The sequence below is a fragment of the Mobula birostris genome, chromosome 12 (genome assembly GCF_030028105.1).
Source record: "Mobula birostris isolate sMobBir1 chromosome 12, sMobBir1.hap1, whole genome shotgun sequence".
Taxonomy (NCBI): domain Eukaryota; kingdom Metazoa; phylum Chordata; class Chondrichthyes; order Myliobatiformes; family Myliobatidae; genus Mobula; species Mobula birostris.
In genome coordinates this window covers 46,221,067-46,237,655 of record NC_092381.1, presented here as the reverse complement: position 1 = coordinate 46,237,655, position 16,589 = coordinate 46,221,067, and the positions used below count along the sequence as shown (strand labels likewise).

Below are 16,589 nucleotides of genomic sequence, written 5' to 3'. Positions count from 1 at the left end.
GGGAGTCTCTGATCCAGAAAGTCTGCTAGTCTGGCACATCAAAATCCAGAGCATTTCAGACTAACAGAGCATCACTGTACTTTGACAATGCAAAACTTCCATTCAGAACTTTCCTCAGAAACAGTGAATTCTGCGTTCTTTTCAGTGTGAAACATGGGTGCAAGCCTGAGAGGAATGCTGCAACTCTGATTAAAGAAACCCTCATGTGCAAGTAGGCACTTTTCTACTTTTTGTTCTAATTTAAATACAAACACAAAACCCTACAATGAGTAAGCCAATGTATGTAGGAAATATAATACAGAGGATTAATCTATGATAAAGACAAATAAACTGTAACTTCTAATCGGTAAATTTACCTTGGCAAACACCTTCATGGTGTATCCCAAATATTTTACTCTAGGATCTATGGCAGCATATGTAGCCAGCATCCTTGTGTTATGTTGTGCCTGCAGAAAGCAGAGTTATCACTTAAAAAAAAAACCTCATGACACATAAACTTAAATATCCTTGTAATCATTTTTAATGATAGAATATTAAACAAATAATGCTTCAAATTATATATTATACATAGAATAAATTCAAGTATCTATGTACGAAAATATCTAGAATTCCTTACCAAAGTATTATACAAGCTGATATCTCCCTCCAACCCACTCTGTCGATGTTCAAATTTTACAATAGGCACTTTGGCTGTTGTTATAGGCAAGATGTTTCTCAAACCTATCAAAATAGATGTAGTGATTTCTGAACACAATTTGTCAAAATCTTGTTATAATTTAACTGCTTAAGATTGATCTAATTAAACATTTGGACAGACTTCCAAAAACTAAAGATAACTGGCCACCTGCCCTTGGCTGTACTGTTTCTTCCAGCATAATCCTAGGCAGAATCTTCCACTGGGAGCCTGGCTTCCAACACATCGAGTCAGCATGTTTCAATGAAGAGGTCAGTATATGCAGCCAGCTACACAAACTGAATGGCTTTGATAGTCAATGAGGCCTTGATACACAGGCTCACTATCAAAGCAGACACTCTCATTCAAAGAATATGAATGTCTTTTATACCCACAAGTGTTGAAATTCAATCAACCCATTTGTAAAATGAAAACGATTCTGAAAAACATTAGAAGTTTATAAAGGTAGAAAAATACATATTACTTAAATACAATGAGAAACGATTAAGTTAAATCTGATAAAAAGCCTAACATGCATTCCTCCTAGCAGCTCGTTTCTCCCATTCATTTTAGTGAGGTCTGCTATTGTACTCAGTGCCACCTGGTGCAAGCTCAGCAGGCAGATTTTCCAACCTGATATCTGGGAAAGCTATGAGAATCTACTGCACCAGTAGACTCCAAGACGATTTCGCCAGTGTAGTACTACAATCTGGAACAAGCTTATCTGCCAGAAAATCCCAATGGATTTTGTAGAAGATCTGCCCCAATGTTAAATAACTATCAATATGTTTAACAATAATAAAAGTTGAAATGCACCAAATAAAATAAGCAGATAATATGTACTAACAAGATTACACATGCCATAATTAAAAATTATAATGATTATTTGTTCAAATCTTAATGTTCTCATCAGAAAAAAAATTCACATACCTGGATGCTTTTTAAGAACTTTTGCCAGACCTTCTATTATTTCTTTACAATTGAGTTTCTGGAAGAAATCAAACCAGATTTAGAACATAATACTAGTGCACTACATTCTAAAGCTATGAGCCCCCGTGCACACAGCTTGCTAATACCAGATTCTGTTAGTTGGACTAATGTGGAAGGTTTAGCCAGGTGTGGAAGGATTACTTGGGAAATAATATCAACATCTATTAGACAGGTTTCCATATAAACCTTAATTAAACACAAGAGAGACTGTATATGTGTGGCAAAGTAGGATATCTATTTTGAAGGGAGATGCAAAGAGGGGATAGTAATAGCTGAGCTACCAGCAGAGTCCATAGGTTCATCTCTGTGTGAAGAGAGTTCGATGAGATTGCTAATAGCCTCTTGTGGGCATGCTAAGCAAGTAAGAGAATGAGATAAGTGAAAGGCAGTCTTGGTTGCTATTTATGAAGAGGCAGTGACTCACAAGTGCCTCAATGGACACTTCAGAATATCTCAAGGTACATGCAGGGATTTTTTAGACTTTGTTAAAAGCAATTACATATGTTGGGTTTAAACTCCAAATTTAATATTTCCAGTTTCAATCCTTTGGACTTCACTGCATGGGGCAACTGACTCAGTACATGCATATTAATGCTTTAAAGCCAAATTTACGGAGCAGCTGAAAAATGACAAATGGATAACTGTATGATATTTCAAACATTATAAACAGAAGTATACAACTTCAGGACTGTCAGAGCCCTCTAAAACTCGACGTCAGAGGTTTAAAATGAGAGGAGAAAGATTTAAAAAGGATCCAAAAGGGAACTTTTTCCACACAGAGGGTGGCTGGCATACAGAATGTGCTGCCAGAGGCAATTGTAGAGGTGGGTGCACTTACAATGTTTACAAGACACATGGACAAGGCCATAGATAAGAAAAAGTTAGAGGAATATGGGCCAAATACAAGCAAATGGAACTAGCTTGGCTGGCATATGTAAGTTTAGTCGAAAGGCCTGTTTCCATGCTGTATGATTTTATGACTAAGCGTATCTGTAACTATTTCAGTACTTTCGAAAATGAAGCTCATATTTTCACTATCTGGTTGTCTGCAATGAGTGAAGAAAAGAATCACTTCCTAAGATGTCACAAATATAAAAAAGTTCAAAGCTATGTTGGATAATATTAAGTAGAAAGTTTACACCATGGTAGCCCAGGGCATTCTGGAGTTTGGAGTTCAATTCTGGTGCCGTTCTATAAGGAGTCTCTGTATGCCCTCCCTGTGGAGTGCAGTCCAAAGATGTACCGGGTAGGTTAACTGGTCATTGTAAATTGTCCTGTGGATTAGGTTAGGATTAATCTGGTTTGTTGGGGATTGCCAGGGCAGTATGGCTCAAAGAGCTGGAGGGGCTGCTCTATGCTGCATCGCTAAATAAAATGGAGTTTACCTGCCGGAGTGAAATGGCAATTAGCATAATTTTTAAATAATTCCTTGGTGATGTATTACTGGCATATTGTGCTCCCTCTTTCGTCTTAGAATCATCTTCTCTTACAGGGAGCCATTCTAACTTGGTCACCTTCTTCCATTTCACAAATGTGCTTTTCCATCCTGAGCAAGTCTCACCTCTGCAGTCTCATGGCCTTCCAAAGTCATGCATATGTCCAAGTCGCTATCACGAAATCCAAATCCATTCTTGGATGAACCAAACAGACACAGTCTGGCCTTATCTGCAATTCAAGTTAGTTAATGAATAAACATTAGTGATCCTGGAGTTGTCTATAACAATACTATAAAAGCACAGAATGCTGAAAAGGAAAGAGTTCTAGTAAATTGCTTAATAAAGGAAGGAAGAAGAGTATGAAGGGTAGAACATAGAAGAAAAGGAGTTGGAGGAGGAAGCAGAAGTAGAAGCAATGAGGGAAGAAGAGACACTGACAACAAGGACGGGAGAAAAACAAAACAACATATAATAGTTGGAACTAGTAAACACACAATAAGAGCAGTATTGGAACCTTGCTTCATCACTCAATTTGTTTACAGTTGACATGAGCAGGGATTCTTTACCAGAGATTAGCATTGGTACACAGACATGAGACTGTCTGTGTACATGTTTCTTTCATGCTTTCACTTAGTCCTGGCCTCTCATCTATTCCCTTTCTTTCCTCTCTCCTCATTAATGTAGAGGTCCAGTGCCACCTCTTTATTGTTATAGTCTCCAGGCACACTACACTTCTCATATTCATGTGGAGCTTGCTGTGCTCACCATATAGATATACTTATGCTGAATACAACTGTTTTTGAATGATTTTCTGTATCACCATATTTTGGGATGCATGTGCAGTGTGGACTGAAAGAAAGGACACAAACAGACAATCTTGGGTGAGAAATCATTGAGGTGGTGGTGAAATATTAATAACATGAGAGGAGCTCAGAAGGAAAAGGATAGTAAGTTCCTAATCCAGCACTTACCTTCAAATTGTTTCCTAACATATCTTTCCAGATTTTCTCTGGATGATAAATCATTCAGGAGTTGGTGGAATATTTATAAGATGTGAGGAGCTCAGAAGGATAAAGACAATGAATCTCTAATCTTGAACTTACCATCAAATTCCTTCCGAATAAATCTTTCCAAACTTGCTAGGGTTTGTTCCCGATTTTGCTCCTCCAGAGGTGACAGTTCATCTGAAATCAAAATTTAATTATACACCAAGTTTTATCTACATTTCAACAAATGAATAAAACCAGATGTCCACATGAGCTGTATTGGCATAAAAACATTCAATTACCATTGGATTCCAAAGAAAGCTTGTGTTGCTTCCTCATTTATTTATTCTCCACGTATGAAAATATACATAGATCTGCAATCTATGTAATAAATTCTACATCTTCTTTTGAAAACCAAACCATAAGATTTGTTCTTTTTTCTAATACACATTGTGTCATTTCAGTTTTCTTCTATTTCATTTGTGTAATATTGATACTGTCAACTAATGAGGGATTGGAAATTTAATTCTAATTTAACCAGACTGTAGTTTCAATAGAAAGGAAAATATTCTGCTGTCATTAGTTTTCTTTTGATATCTGGTAATCTACACAATTTCAAAATAACTTTTAGGTAACACTGAATTTATAATTTCTAACAGAAAAGCACATATAATGCATCCTGTAAAGAAAATGCAGAAGAAAACTTTTAAAAATTCCACAAAGAACTTAAATCAAGAAGCATGGGCAAAGTAGCATCACATCTGGTGCAATAAGATCTTAAAGACAGATTATCCTCAATTTTCCTCATATCTCCTGGAAAAGACATGTTTTATGGAGAAAGTACAAATGAGGGAGAATTACTACAACGAGCTACCAATTAAAAACCAGAGGAATTGATTTTCCCTATACAGGAACACACAAGATAAAATCTCAATCCTTGTGTATTGAAAGGAATACTTTAATGAGAAGTTTTTATGAACTATACGTTTTTATAATTAGCAAAGGCAAAGTAAACTTAAGTACAGGAAATAATACTGTATATCATACTTCTTCACAAGAGACATTTCATAGCACAGCAGTTTCACACTTCTAATTTGTCAATGAACATTACTGTACTGAGTTGGATTTGATTCATCCACATGGAATTAACATGATTTACAATTTTATAGCAGTACATGAATCATTTACTTCAGACACATGTAGATTGATAAAGTCATAGAATGCCACTGATTCAGTGTTTTTCTACTTTGAAGAAGGTATATGTTTTTAGCCCAAAATATTACTTAATCCAATACTTACTTTAGTAATTATAAGATGACACTGAACCTACCATAACATTTAGTGCAGACTAAATCGAGAATTTGCTTAAATTTATTTATCATAGGTGGCAAAGGCATCAAATCAATCTTCTTGAAGTCCTCTGGGCAATCGTTCTTTGAATGTCCATCTCGTTTGCAGATGCTGCACACAATCGTGGGAGGCTGAATATAATACAAAACATTTACTAACTTGAAGCATATTCTAAACAAAAGCAAGTTTACCCAGCTAAATCTTCAGTGTTATTTAAGCATTAAAATAAACTGAACTTCATGATTCCAGATTCACCAAGTGACTGTCCCTCCATATTCTGAACTGCCACTGCATTCTATGTGGCTGTTACAATCCAGTGGGATAGACAGCTACCAGCAGCCATGCACTGCCAAATCCTATAGTGCATTATAGTCCAATCCAGATCCACTGGACGAACTTTGGCCCAGAGCACTTCAATAGATATAACTACCTAATACTGCCATCACTGAAGTGCACTCTATATTAGCAACACTCTTTTATGAAAATATGCAAGTTGTATTTACTACACAGAATGTGCAAACAATTTAATTTATTGAGCAGCAAATCTCTAGGCAGTGATCTTCATTTTGTGGGTTATTACTTAGTTTTAAAGCTGACAAATACTTTGTTAAGAGTTTCTGTCCTCATTTTTCATCTATCACCCATTAGAAACCATACTTTGATCTGTTTTACAAAGAATTCAAAATACTCAAATTGTCAAAGGATTGGTCAAATGTCTGTATCATATAGATTTACATATAGGAAAATGAAAATTACACAAAAATCAATAAAAAATACTACTGCAAGATAAATACTCCGATTTCTTTCAGTGATATTATTGTTTCCTCAACCAATTCACCATGTTTCCAAATAATATTTTAAAACATCAATATAAAATTGAAATAATTGTTAAGCAACAAGTTGAGTTTAACACATCGCTGTGTTGAGATCTTAAAAGCTCATTAAGTTGACTTCCCTAACTTTTTCAGTTTTTCTCCTTACTGGAAATCTTTGAAATGTGGAGGCTGAAGTATTTGGGCCTCCCTACTCTGTAAATATTCTGTAAGTACAAACTCATCTATTGATTGTTTCATTACACCAATACCAAAATAAAATGAAACACCAATCCAGAAATAGGGCTGACACGGGCAATTTTCTAAAAATTTGCTTTGCTTTCCTGTTCTTCCACTGTTAACGGGAAGTGTTTTTATTCTATTTTCGTTAAGACAATTCTTAGTATGAACATTGTCACTTGTGTCAATTGTTCAAAGTATAACTACACTGCTCATCTATCCATTGCAGCCACTTCAAAACAGTGTGTTCATCAAATGAAAATTTGAAAAAAAACGTAAGAGTTACCAAAATTGAGACTTTACTGTTTCTAGATATGTGGTTGATTCAAAGATTGTACTTTTAAAAATATGAATCACCATGCATTCATGCAAATCTGAATAATAACTTGCCTTTCCATTTGTTAGAATGCTTTTCTCAAAGACATAATACAGTTCCCCTGTTTCTGACACATTGTCCACATCATCAACAACACTGCAGCTCAAAGTTTCAGTTTCTGTTGTGCAAGTCTGTGAGGTAGTTGAAATGCAACTGGCAGTGCAATTTGTTCCTTCAGAGCAGTGTACTTCAAGTTTGCAACTATCTTTATGTCTTAGTGACTGCAAATTGGCTGGTGGCATCACATTTTCCATACTGTTAGACACAAATCCTGTTCCTTTCAGCTCCGCTTGTTTTGAACAAATCTCTGAAGAATCAGACAACTTCAGAGTTCTAGTGGAATGCGCCACTGAATTGCAGCTGAGCAATCTTTCATTGGCATCTGTTGTACAGTTGCCAGTCTCTTGATTTCCCATATCAGATTTTAGCAAATTCACTGCAATTCCAGCAGTGGGAGATGAAACACTCTTCAATTCTAAATGTTCAAGCTCTGTTTTTACACTTTCAATAGACTCAGCAGCTGTGTTAGCAAATATCAGAGTTCCACAGTTACTTGTCCCATTTATCATTTCTCCATTGGAGGAATGTTCTTTCATATCTCTCTCTGCAGCAGTTCCCTTTTGTGGCAGACGACAATTCCCTGGATGTTCTTCCAGTTTTGCAATCTTTTTATTGCAAACTTTCCCTTTTTTCCTTGCATCTGGTTTTACTTTGATCCCATCTTTTACTTGACGAGAAGCAAAATATTTATATGCAGTCCTAAATCGCTCCAGAATATACTCATACACCATCTGGCTGTTCAAACTCCGAGCAATATTTCTCTTTAGTGCAAAAGGGTCTGTTAAAAAAAACAGTATTAAGTTTCCCAGTATCTTTAAAACTAATTATGTATACTTTTAATGCATACAATGACATTTTTAGCACAGTTCTTAAAAATTTAAGATATTATTTGCCTGAATGTTGCCATGAAACAAGGTTAAATAAAGTTTAACATTTCTGATTTTTTTTTAAAGAAAGTGCAAACAAAAATATGTTCCTTTGAAAAGCAGAAATTTCAATTCAAATTATTTCACTTCGATGTGTTATGTTTTCTGCTGGAAAATTAGTATAAGTAATTTACCAATATGACCTCAGTATTTACCAAAACAGCACAATAAACTCTGAATTCCAACAGAACTATCGAGGAAATATAAATATCAGTCTTTTTTTCACCTCTCATCAGCCTATATATCATCTGTACTGGATTAGGAACAACTATTATTTTACAGTTAGAAGATGGTACACAGAATTATAAGTAAAATTTGAAAGGCCAATATAGCAGAACTAAAATAAATTAAAAGGAGAAACACTCAAATTAAGAAAAAGCTAACAGTAAGGGCATGCAGGTACAGCAGGCGGTGAAAAAGGCGAATGGTATGCTGGCATTTATAGCAAGAGGATTTGAGTACAGGAGCAGGAAGGTACTACCGCAGTTGTACAAGGCCTTGGTGAGACCACACCTGGAGTATTGTGTGCAATTTTGGTCCCCTAATCTGAGGAAAGACATCCTTGCCATAGAGGGAGTACAGAGAAGGTTCACTAGATTGATTCCTGGGATGGCAGGACTTTCATATGAAGAAAGACTGGATGAACTGGGCTTGTAATCATTGGAATTTAGAAGATTGAGGGGAGATCTGATTGAAACGTATAAGATCCTAAAGGGATTGGACAGGCTAGATGCAGGAAGATTGTTCCCGATGTTGGGGAAGTCCAGAATGAGGGGTCACAGTTTGAGGATAGAGGGGAAGCCTTTTAGGACCGAGATTAGGAAAAATTTCTTCACACAGAGAGTGGTGAATCTGTGGAATTCTCTGCCACAGGAAACAGTTGAGGCCAGTTCATTGGCTATATTTAAGAGGGAGTTAGATATGGCCCTTGTGGCTACGGGGGGGTCGGGGTATGGAGGGAAGGCTGGGGCGGGGTTCTGAGTTGGATGATCAGCCATGGCGATGCAGGCTCGAAGGGCCGAATGGCCTACTCCTGCACCTATTTTCTATGTTTCTATGTTTCTATGTAATGTGTCTTTGAAGAAAGCCCTTAACTCCGAGTGGAGTCATTGGGACGTCATCATGACGCCGTTTTTTTTAGCAGGCTTTCTTATTTTTACGAGGCCGAGTTACTAGCTCGACACGCAACCCAGCACGGATGGAAAGCGTGCAAGGGAGCCAGCTGGATTCAAATTCCGGAGCCTTTGCTCCAAAGTCTGGCGCTGATACCACTACGCCACCAGCTGGCTAATGTGTCTTTAGAACAACTTAATGTTTTCCATCCTGAGCAATGACGGCATATGGATTGAATACGTTTGAGTTTGCCAAGAACAGACTTCAATTCATAGAAGTTAAAAGAGAAGAAAATCACAACTATTAATTCCCTATTGAATAAAATGAACCTGACCACTCAAACATTTCCTTTGTTTCTCATTGTACTTCTATGAAGGGAGTTAGATCACACTGAAATCAATACAATGTAATCAATATTCAATGCAATTGCAGTGCTCAAACTTACATAGAGGCTGCATAATCAGTAAAAATCATCCACCCACCCTGTCCTACCTCTTCAGTCCTCAAAATACAAACATTCATCAGTGGAGTAAATTAGTTTTAAGTGTATTATTATAGTTAATACCAGAATTACAATGTCTTATTTCTGTACACCAAATATAGAAACTTTTTATCCAAATGATCATGGGCACTAAATGTAGAGTGTACATTAGTGTGCAGTTATCACCCAGTCTTAAAAGCAGCCTTCACACACTGAGGGTGTGCCTAGGAAATTACTTCCTTGGTATTATAAGATAGTAGACAAAAATATGTAAATGGAGTTAGACAATAGAAACCACGATCTTTATGAATGGTGAACCAGTTTGAGGGACTTTTCTAGTTTCTAAACGGGAAATTCTTAACATAGAAAGCCATATTCTAAGTATATTTTATAAATGTTATTTTAATACAATTTAATCCCTTAACAGCATAAACCATGTTTCATTGGTCTTGTCGATCTGTTTGCACCAAGAATCAATCTGGACTCTGCATTCAAGGCTTGAAAGAAGGTTGTTGCTTTAGAACTGGGTGTGTTACCACTGAACCGAACTGATATTCTGAATAACAAGGACTGGTTTTAGCATAGGAGGTTTCTTCACTAATAATGGACATCTCATCTTAATACTAATCTTCAAAATCTCAAACTTAACCCTCAGAAATTTTGTAGCACTTTACTATTGTCAATTTTGAGATTTTCCAAGATTCATTTTATTAGAAACTAAGTATTGATTAGATCAACTTTTCATTTATTAAACGTATTATTATTTAAGAAATAATTGTTTAATTACCCTCAATGGCCATTCTCCTCTTTGGCCAGTTTTTGTGTTCTCTTGTTACAAGATCTTTTACCCGTATACAGATGACATATTCTTCCAACGCAAACTCTAGCGTGTAAAATTTCAATAATTCTAGCCAGAGGCGTCCAACTGAAACCTGGTGTGGTGAACCAAACTTCAATGCAGCCTAAAAAAAAATGAGAAAGTGTTGGTGCATGACAGGTAAGGGAGAGATGATGAGCAGATAAAACCAGATGGGGAAGAAAATTGGAAGGGTAGGCCAAAGAACAAGAAACCCAGAAGGAGGGGAGTTTGGGTGATAGACAGATAGAACTAGGTAGACAATGGTAATGAATCTAAGAAATGGAGAGGGTACAAGTGAAGGACAGCAGGGCTGTAAGTGGTCAAGGTGAAAAAAAGGAAAAAGAACCTAGGAGTGGAAGAGGACGAGCACAAGAGAAGTGGTTAAGTAAGAAAAAAAATGTTCACATCATTGGGTTGTAGTCTATCCAAGTGGAATATGAGGCACTGTTCTTCCAGTTGCTTTTGGCCAGGCCAAGGACAGACAGGCTGTTCTGAGAATGGAATGGGAATTAAAGTGACATGCAACTGAAAGCTCAAGATGGTCATTACAGACACTAAGTGTTTCACAAAACAGTCGCCTCGTCTGAGCTTGGTCTCTCAAGTTTAGAAGAGGCGACATTGAGAGCACTGAATGCAATAGGCCAGGATAGAGGAGCTGCATGTGAATGGAAGGGCCATTTAGATCCCTGGATCTAAGAGAAGAGGTGTAGGGACATCCAATAGTTTCAGGGGAAAGTACCAGGAGTTGGGGAGCAGCAGGTGTGGAGGAATGAGTGAACCAGAGAGTGATCCTGTGGAAAGCAGAAAGGCTAGGAGAGGGAAAGATGTAACTGAGGTGGGATCTCCTTGCAGCTGGTGGAAATATTGAAGGATTCAGACCCCTATGGGGTGAATTTGAAGATCAAGGAAGCTCCCACGTCTATTCTTTCTGGGAGGAGGAGGCTGCTGAGAACAGTCTTCCCGGAAATGGATGAAATGTGACTGAGGGTTCCATCAACCACAGTAGACAGGAAACCACACTCCCTCAAACAAAAGGGTATTTCAAAATGGAATGCTTCGTCATGAGAACAAATTCAATGCAGGTAGAGAAACTGGAAGAAAGATATGGTGTCTTCGTAGGAGACAGGTTGCGAGGAGGTGTAGTTAAGGTGTCTATGGGAGTCAGTAGGTTTATAATACAGATCGGTGGATAGTTTGTCTCCTCAGAGATGGAGAGATCCAGAAAGACAGAGAAGTATCAGAAATAGTCCAACTGACTTTGAGGGCAGAGTGGAATTTAGTAGCAAAGGCGATAAAACTGATGAGTTCTGCAGAAATGTCATGGACTCGATGAGCAAAATCATTTAAGTCTGTATTGCAAACAAAAACCGAAGTACCAAAAACTTAAGCAATATTACAGAATATTAATTATAAAAGGAAAAACTATTAAAACACAAAAAAACAGTACTGCACTTACTCTGCCTTGTTTTTCCTTCAGTGAATTATTTTGGGCATTGGATTCACTGCTTTCCATCTTTCTGTTACATTTTCTGTTATCGATTTTATTTAAGCTTTTTCCATCTCCACTGTTTATGCTTTTTGATTCTCCAGAACCTGCTGGTCTGTGTTCCCACAAAACATATTCATCATTTTGTATTCCCTTCAGGTGATACTCATCGATCTTTTTCAAGTCAAAGCCTTCAATCTAATTCGTGGAAGATAATAATATAAAACTCCTGCATTATCTCAAAAATCAAACTGACAGCATAGATTATGGAACATACAGTAAATAAATCTAACACTTGCACAATGAATACTGATACTTAAATAGATACTTTACAGAAGTAAATAGAGAAATGTAGATAGTTTTCGTGCCAGGAGTAGCCATGAGAATTGATATTTCCATCACATTTAAATAACTGAGCCAAGTGGGGTAGAGCTACGATGGTGTCCAATAGCAACTCCTCCAAGCTCATCTGTGGAAACAGCTCAATTTCTACCCTTGATGTCTCTCTTTTTCCTTTCCGGGTGGATGGGGTTCTATTGAACCCAGAGTTACACTCAGACTTTGGCTCTTTGTGGTGGTGGGACCTGCTCCCAGGGGCTCATGACCCCTGGGATCCCCACTTTTTGAAATCCCAAGGACACAGCCTAGAGGACAAGTGCACCTTCAGGGTTTCAAGGTTTCGCGGTCCTGTGGATGGGTTAATTCTATGCCAGTGCCGCTGACTGAAGTGTTGCAGGAGTAAACAAAACATCGAGAGCAGTGGATCAGCTGTCAGAGGCTCTGTTCTCCCTAAGCTGCATGCTCTTGCTCTCACTCTCTCTCTCATTGATGAAAGAGAGTTTGTTGCTGATACTTGGGTCAGAGACCTCAAAAAGAATGGCGTGACAGACTTTATCATTACAAATCAGCAAGCTGTTTTATTAAGTCTCCCTGCGAAAGGGGACACCTCTTTTTCCTTCTTTTTAGGGAGAGGGGGAGGGGGAGGGGAGACACTGTGGAATGCCAAATTGTCAGATGAACGCTTAGTTTTTGTTGTACTGTAGATCATGGTCTTTATTGGGGACTTTGCTATTGCATGCTTAGTGGGTGGAGGTTGCTGATTTTTTTTTTGCTGAAGTAGGTGGGGGAGGGTTGTTGCTTTGTTGTTGTTTGTGTGTGGGGATGTGGAAGTGGGGGGGGAGGGGTTCTAACATTTTAACCATCACTCATCCTTTGGGGCACTCTTCTGTTTTCATGGATGTCTGCGAAGATCAAGATTTTCAGGATGTATATTGTATACATTTCTCTGATATTAAATGAAACTAAACTATTGAAGTTACATATGGATATCAAGGAAAACAAAAGAGTAAGCTCTCTTCTCAAAGAAAAAAATATTACTAATTCTCACCCATGAGCCCAAGTAAGCAGGTAAAAGAGGCTCTTGTCTTTGTTGAAGAAAGAAGATTACCATCAATGTAAATGAATATGAGGGAATGCCACCTTCTGCTTGGCAATCTATATGACAAATCTAAAATCAAAAGGTATTACAAATCTTAAATAGTTAACTGTAGTTACAGTATAATACAATATAAATTATTTCATAAATCGGACAAAAATATTGTTCCAACTCCTTAAAAATGCTGATAAAAGTTAAATGTTGGACAACAACATTTATACGTGACCTATAAATCATGAGGTTAAGCCATCTCATTGAAATTTAAGGAAAGCAAAAGAAGTTACAAAAAACTTAGTCAAAGAGATGGGTTCTAAAGAAGATCTAAAAACACAGGAAAATTGCAAGGCAAAAGATACTCGGAGGAAGCATCTGACAGCAAAATGAAATTGAAAGCACATCTTCAACATCTGGGCAAAAGGAGGAAGAAAGCACAAGAACCAAGATCAGAAAAATGGCAAGTGTGAAAAGAGATTAGTAACACAAGAGATCCTGCAGGTACTGGAAATCCAAAGCAACACACACAAACTGCTGGAGGAACTCAGCAGGTCAGGTGGCATCAATGGAAAGTCCACGTTTCAGGCCCAAGACAAGATGAAGGACCATTTCCATAGATGCTGCCTGACCGGCTGAGTTCCTCCAGCATTTGTGTGTGTTGCAAGAGTGTGTTACAAGCTTCTTCATTTGTTTGTTGCCCTTTGACAATTCTATCCAGCCACAGGCAGTTCTGCTATATGATGCAATATTTACATTCCTATGAAACTTAGGACAGCAAAATTAAATTGAAAGCATGTCTTCAATATCTGGGCAAGAGGAGGAGGAAAGCACAAGAACCAGGAGCAGAAAAATCTTGGTCTCAGGGATATTTCAAAAGGGTTTAAGCAATGGTGGAATTTTGGATTTTAAATGTGGTCAGGAAAGCACAGTATAATGGATCTCATACAGAACTGAATAAGCACAACTGAGTTTGATAAACTAAGATTATTTAGAGTGAAACATGAAGTCTAGCTACAGATGCCAAAAGAGCCAATGATAAAGCTGTAGATGCCATAATAGATATTGGATCATTTCAGTGTTTAGCCAAACAGCTCTATGTTTTGAGGCCATTTGGTTTAAAATACATCATCAATAAAGGGCTCCAGAAAGGTGATAGAGATTTAGGGTCATCAGTAATTCAGTGGAAGCTGAATCAGTAACAGTTAGTTTTGCAACAACATGAGTTTCCATAATGCAATCTGGTTATAAAGCAATTGACAGATTAGGGAACACAATTTGCATTACACAACTTTCTATAAAGCCAAGCTTCTCAGGAATGTAACTATTGCATCATATAGCAGAACTAACTGTGTCTGGATAGAATTACCAAAGGACAACATACCAATGAAGAGGTGGACAAGGCCAAGGATGAATGCCTGGGTAACTCATAACAAGGCAGTAAGAGGATGACAAAAGCTATTCCTAGAATTTGCAAGTCAGAGATAGTTCCTTTTTAGAAATATAGTAGTGAAGAGGCAACTTTAAAAGACTGCTCAGCACAATCTAAGTATGCTGAAAAAAGCCACTCTCTCTTGTTAATATTCTGCAGCACGTCAGGAATTCCATTTCAGTTTTCAGATTTTGTATTATTTTTAGTACAATATTGTATTACAATTCAGGTATGGGATTTAAGACAAGTAATCATCATAACTTTTACTTTCCTGCAAAATTCATTTTCAGTAACTAATTCCAGAGTGAAAGTTTTAACCTGAACTACTTGGCTGACTTATCTGTAACCTTTAACCTTTAATAACTGAAATACTTTTATTGTGAAACTCTTCAATAAAGATTCAGTTCACAACTTTCTTTTTACTTTAAATTCTAATTTTCACTTCTATTATTTAGATCAATAGTTTGCAGAAAACGAAAATACTCACTCTTGCCCAACACCGAAAGGCTAAAACCAGTGGGATCAGTCGCGGCTCCAGTTTAACCAGTGTTGCCAAGAGATTTGTAGTAAGGCAGGCCATATCATTCCCTGCACTAACTTTACAAATCAGTCCACTGCAGTTGAAGAGAACAAAGTGTGTAAGTACTTTCTACAGGTACTGCATTTAAAAGAACAAACTTTTTTTTTGCATTTGTCCATTTTTTCTAGTTAGTAGATTTGCTACCTAGTTTGCAAATTTGGAGAAAAAAGAAAAACAGCTGACAGTAGATCACACAAACACGAAGAAATCTGCAGATGCTGGAAATTTAAGCGACACACACAAAATGCCGGTGGAACACAGCAGGCCAGGCAACATCTATAGGAAGAGGTACAGTCAGCGTTTCAGGCCGAGACCCTTGATCAGGTATCAAAGTATGTACATGCCTGACGAAGGGTCTCGGCCCGAAACATCGACTGTACCTCTTCCTATAGATGCTGCCTGGCCTGCTGCGTTCCACCAGCATTTTGTGTGTGCAACAGTAGATCAGTTACAGTAATAGTATATGGAGAGAGCTCTGGTTTGGAAAATTGCAATCTATTCTCTGAATCTCATCCCTATAAATAAGCATTTAATGAAGGTTAGAGAAGAAATATGTTTTCACAGTTTACAATAGGGTTGTAATTTGGAGCATTGGGGTAAACATGCAAAAAAGGGATCTGATAATTACAACAGAAAGGATCTAGATTAATTTAGAACATTCAAGACTGCAAGTGGTCCCAAAGTATTTTACTGCTAATGAAGAACTTCTAAAGTATAGCCACTGATGGCATATTGAAAATTATGTGCACATTTTGACTGCTACAAAGTCTCAAAACTAGCATTTGATTCATAAGATAATTTCCTTTCATTGTTTTGATTCGTGAATAAATGTAATCCAGGAAACTGGAACTTTCCTGTCCTCCTTCAGTCTGGTATGTTTTTTTTACATCTGAAAGAACATGCGAGGGGGTAACCAAGGTGATAGTAGGGTAGTGGACGTTGTCTCTATACAGTTTAGCAAGGTCCTTCATGACAGGCTATTTTGAAAAGTGAGATTGCATGGGATCCAGGGGGAGCTGGCCGACTGGATTCTTATTGGCTCAGTTGTAAGAAGCAGAGGGTGATGGCTCTCAGATTGGAGGCCTGTGTCTAGCAGTGTTCTACAGGAGCTGGTGCTGGAACCTTTGTTGTTTGTAATTTATATAGACAACTTGATGTGAATGTGCAAGGCATGGTAGTTTGCGAATTATACTAAAATAGGTAGTGCTGTAAATTGTGTAGAAGATTATGAAAAATTACAGGGGGATCTTGGTCAGCTAGATACGTAGGCTGGGGATTGGTAACTGGCTGTCAATCCAGATAAATACAATGGTGTTCATCCAGGGTAGGGCCCCAGAGAGGATTTAGCAGTGCAAATGCATAG

The 16,589-nt window shown here is 37.6% G+C and overlaps 1 protein-coding gene across 5 annotated transcripts in view; it reads right to left on the bottom strand.

Annotated features, from left to right (window-relative positions):
• LOC140205890 (terminal uridylyltransferase 4-like) overlaps nt 1–16,589 on the bottom strand; it is a 72,071-nt gene that overhangs the window by 24,429 nt on the left and 31,053 nt on the right. For all 5 annotated transcript variants that reach the window (XM_072273734.1, XM_072273737.1, XM_072273733.1 and 2 more), the window contains 11 exons: nt 15,134–15,260; nt 13,176–13,295; nt 11,759–11,986; nt 10,231–10,405; nt 6,878–7,701; nt 5,416–5,566; nt 4,203–4,283; nt 3,225–3,328; nt 1,604–1,661; nt 617–720; nt 357–446 (listed from right to left, as the gene is read on the bottom strand). In XM_072273734.1, coding sequence (XP_072129835.1) covers nt 357–446; nt 617–720; nt 1,604–1,661; nt 3,225–3,328; nt 4,203–4,283; nt 5,416–5,566; nt 6,878–7,701; nt 10,231–10,405; nt 11,759–11,986; nt 13,176–13,295; nt 15,134–15,260 — 2,062 coding nt within the window. The remainder of the gene's footprint in view (nt 1–356; nt 447–616; nt 721–1,603; nt 1,662–3,224; nt 3,329–4,202; nt 4,284–5,415; nt 5,567–6,877; nt 7,702–10,230; nt 10,406–11,758; nt 11,987–13,175; nt 13,296–15,133; nt 15,261–16,589) is intronic.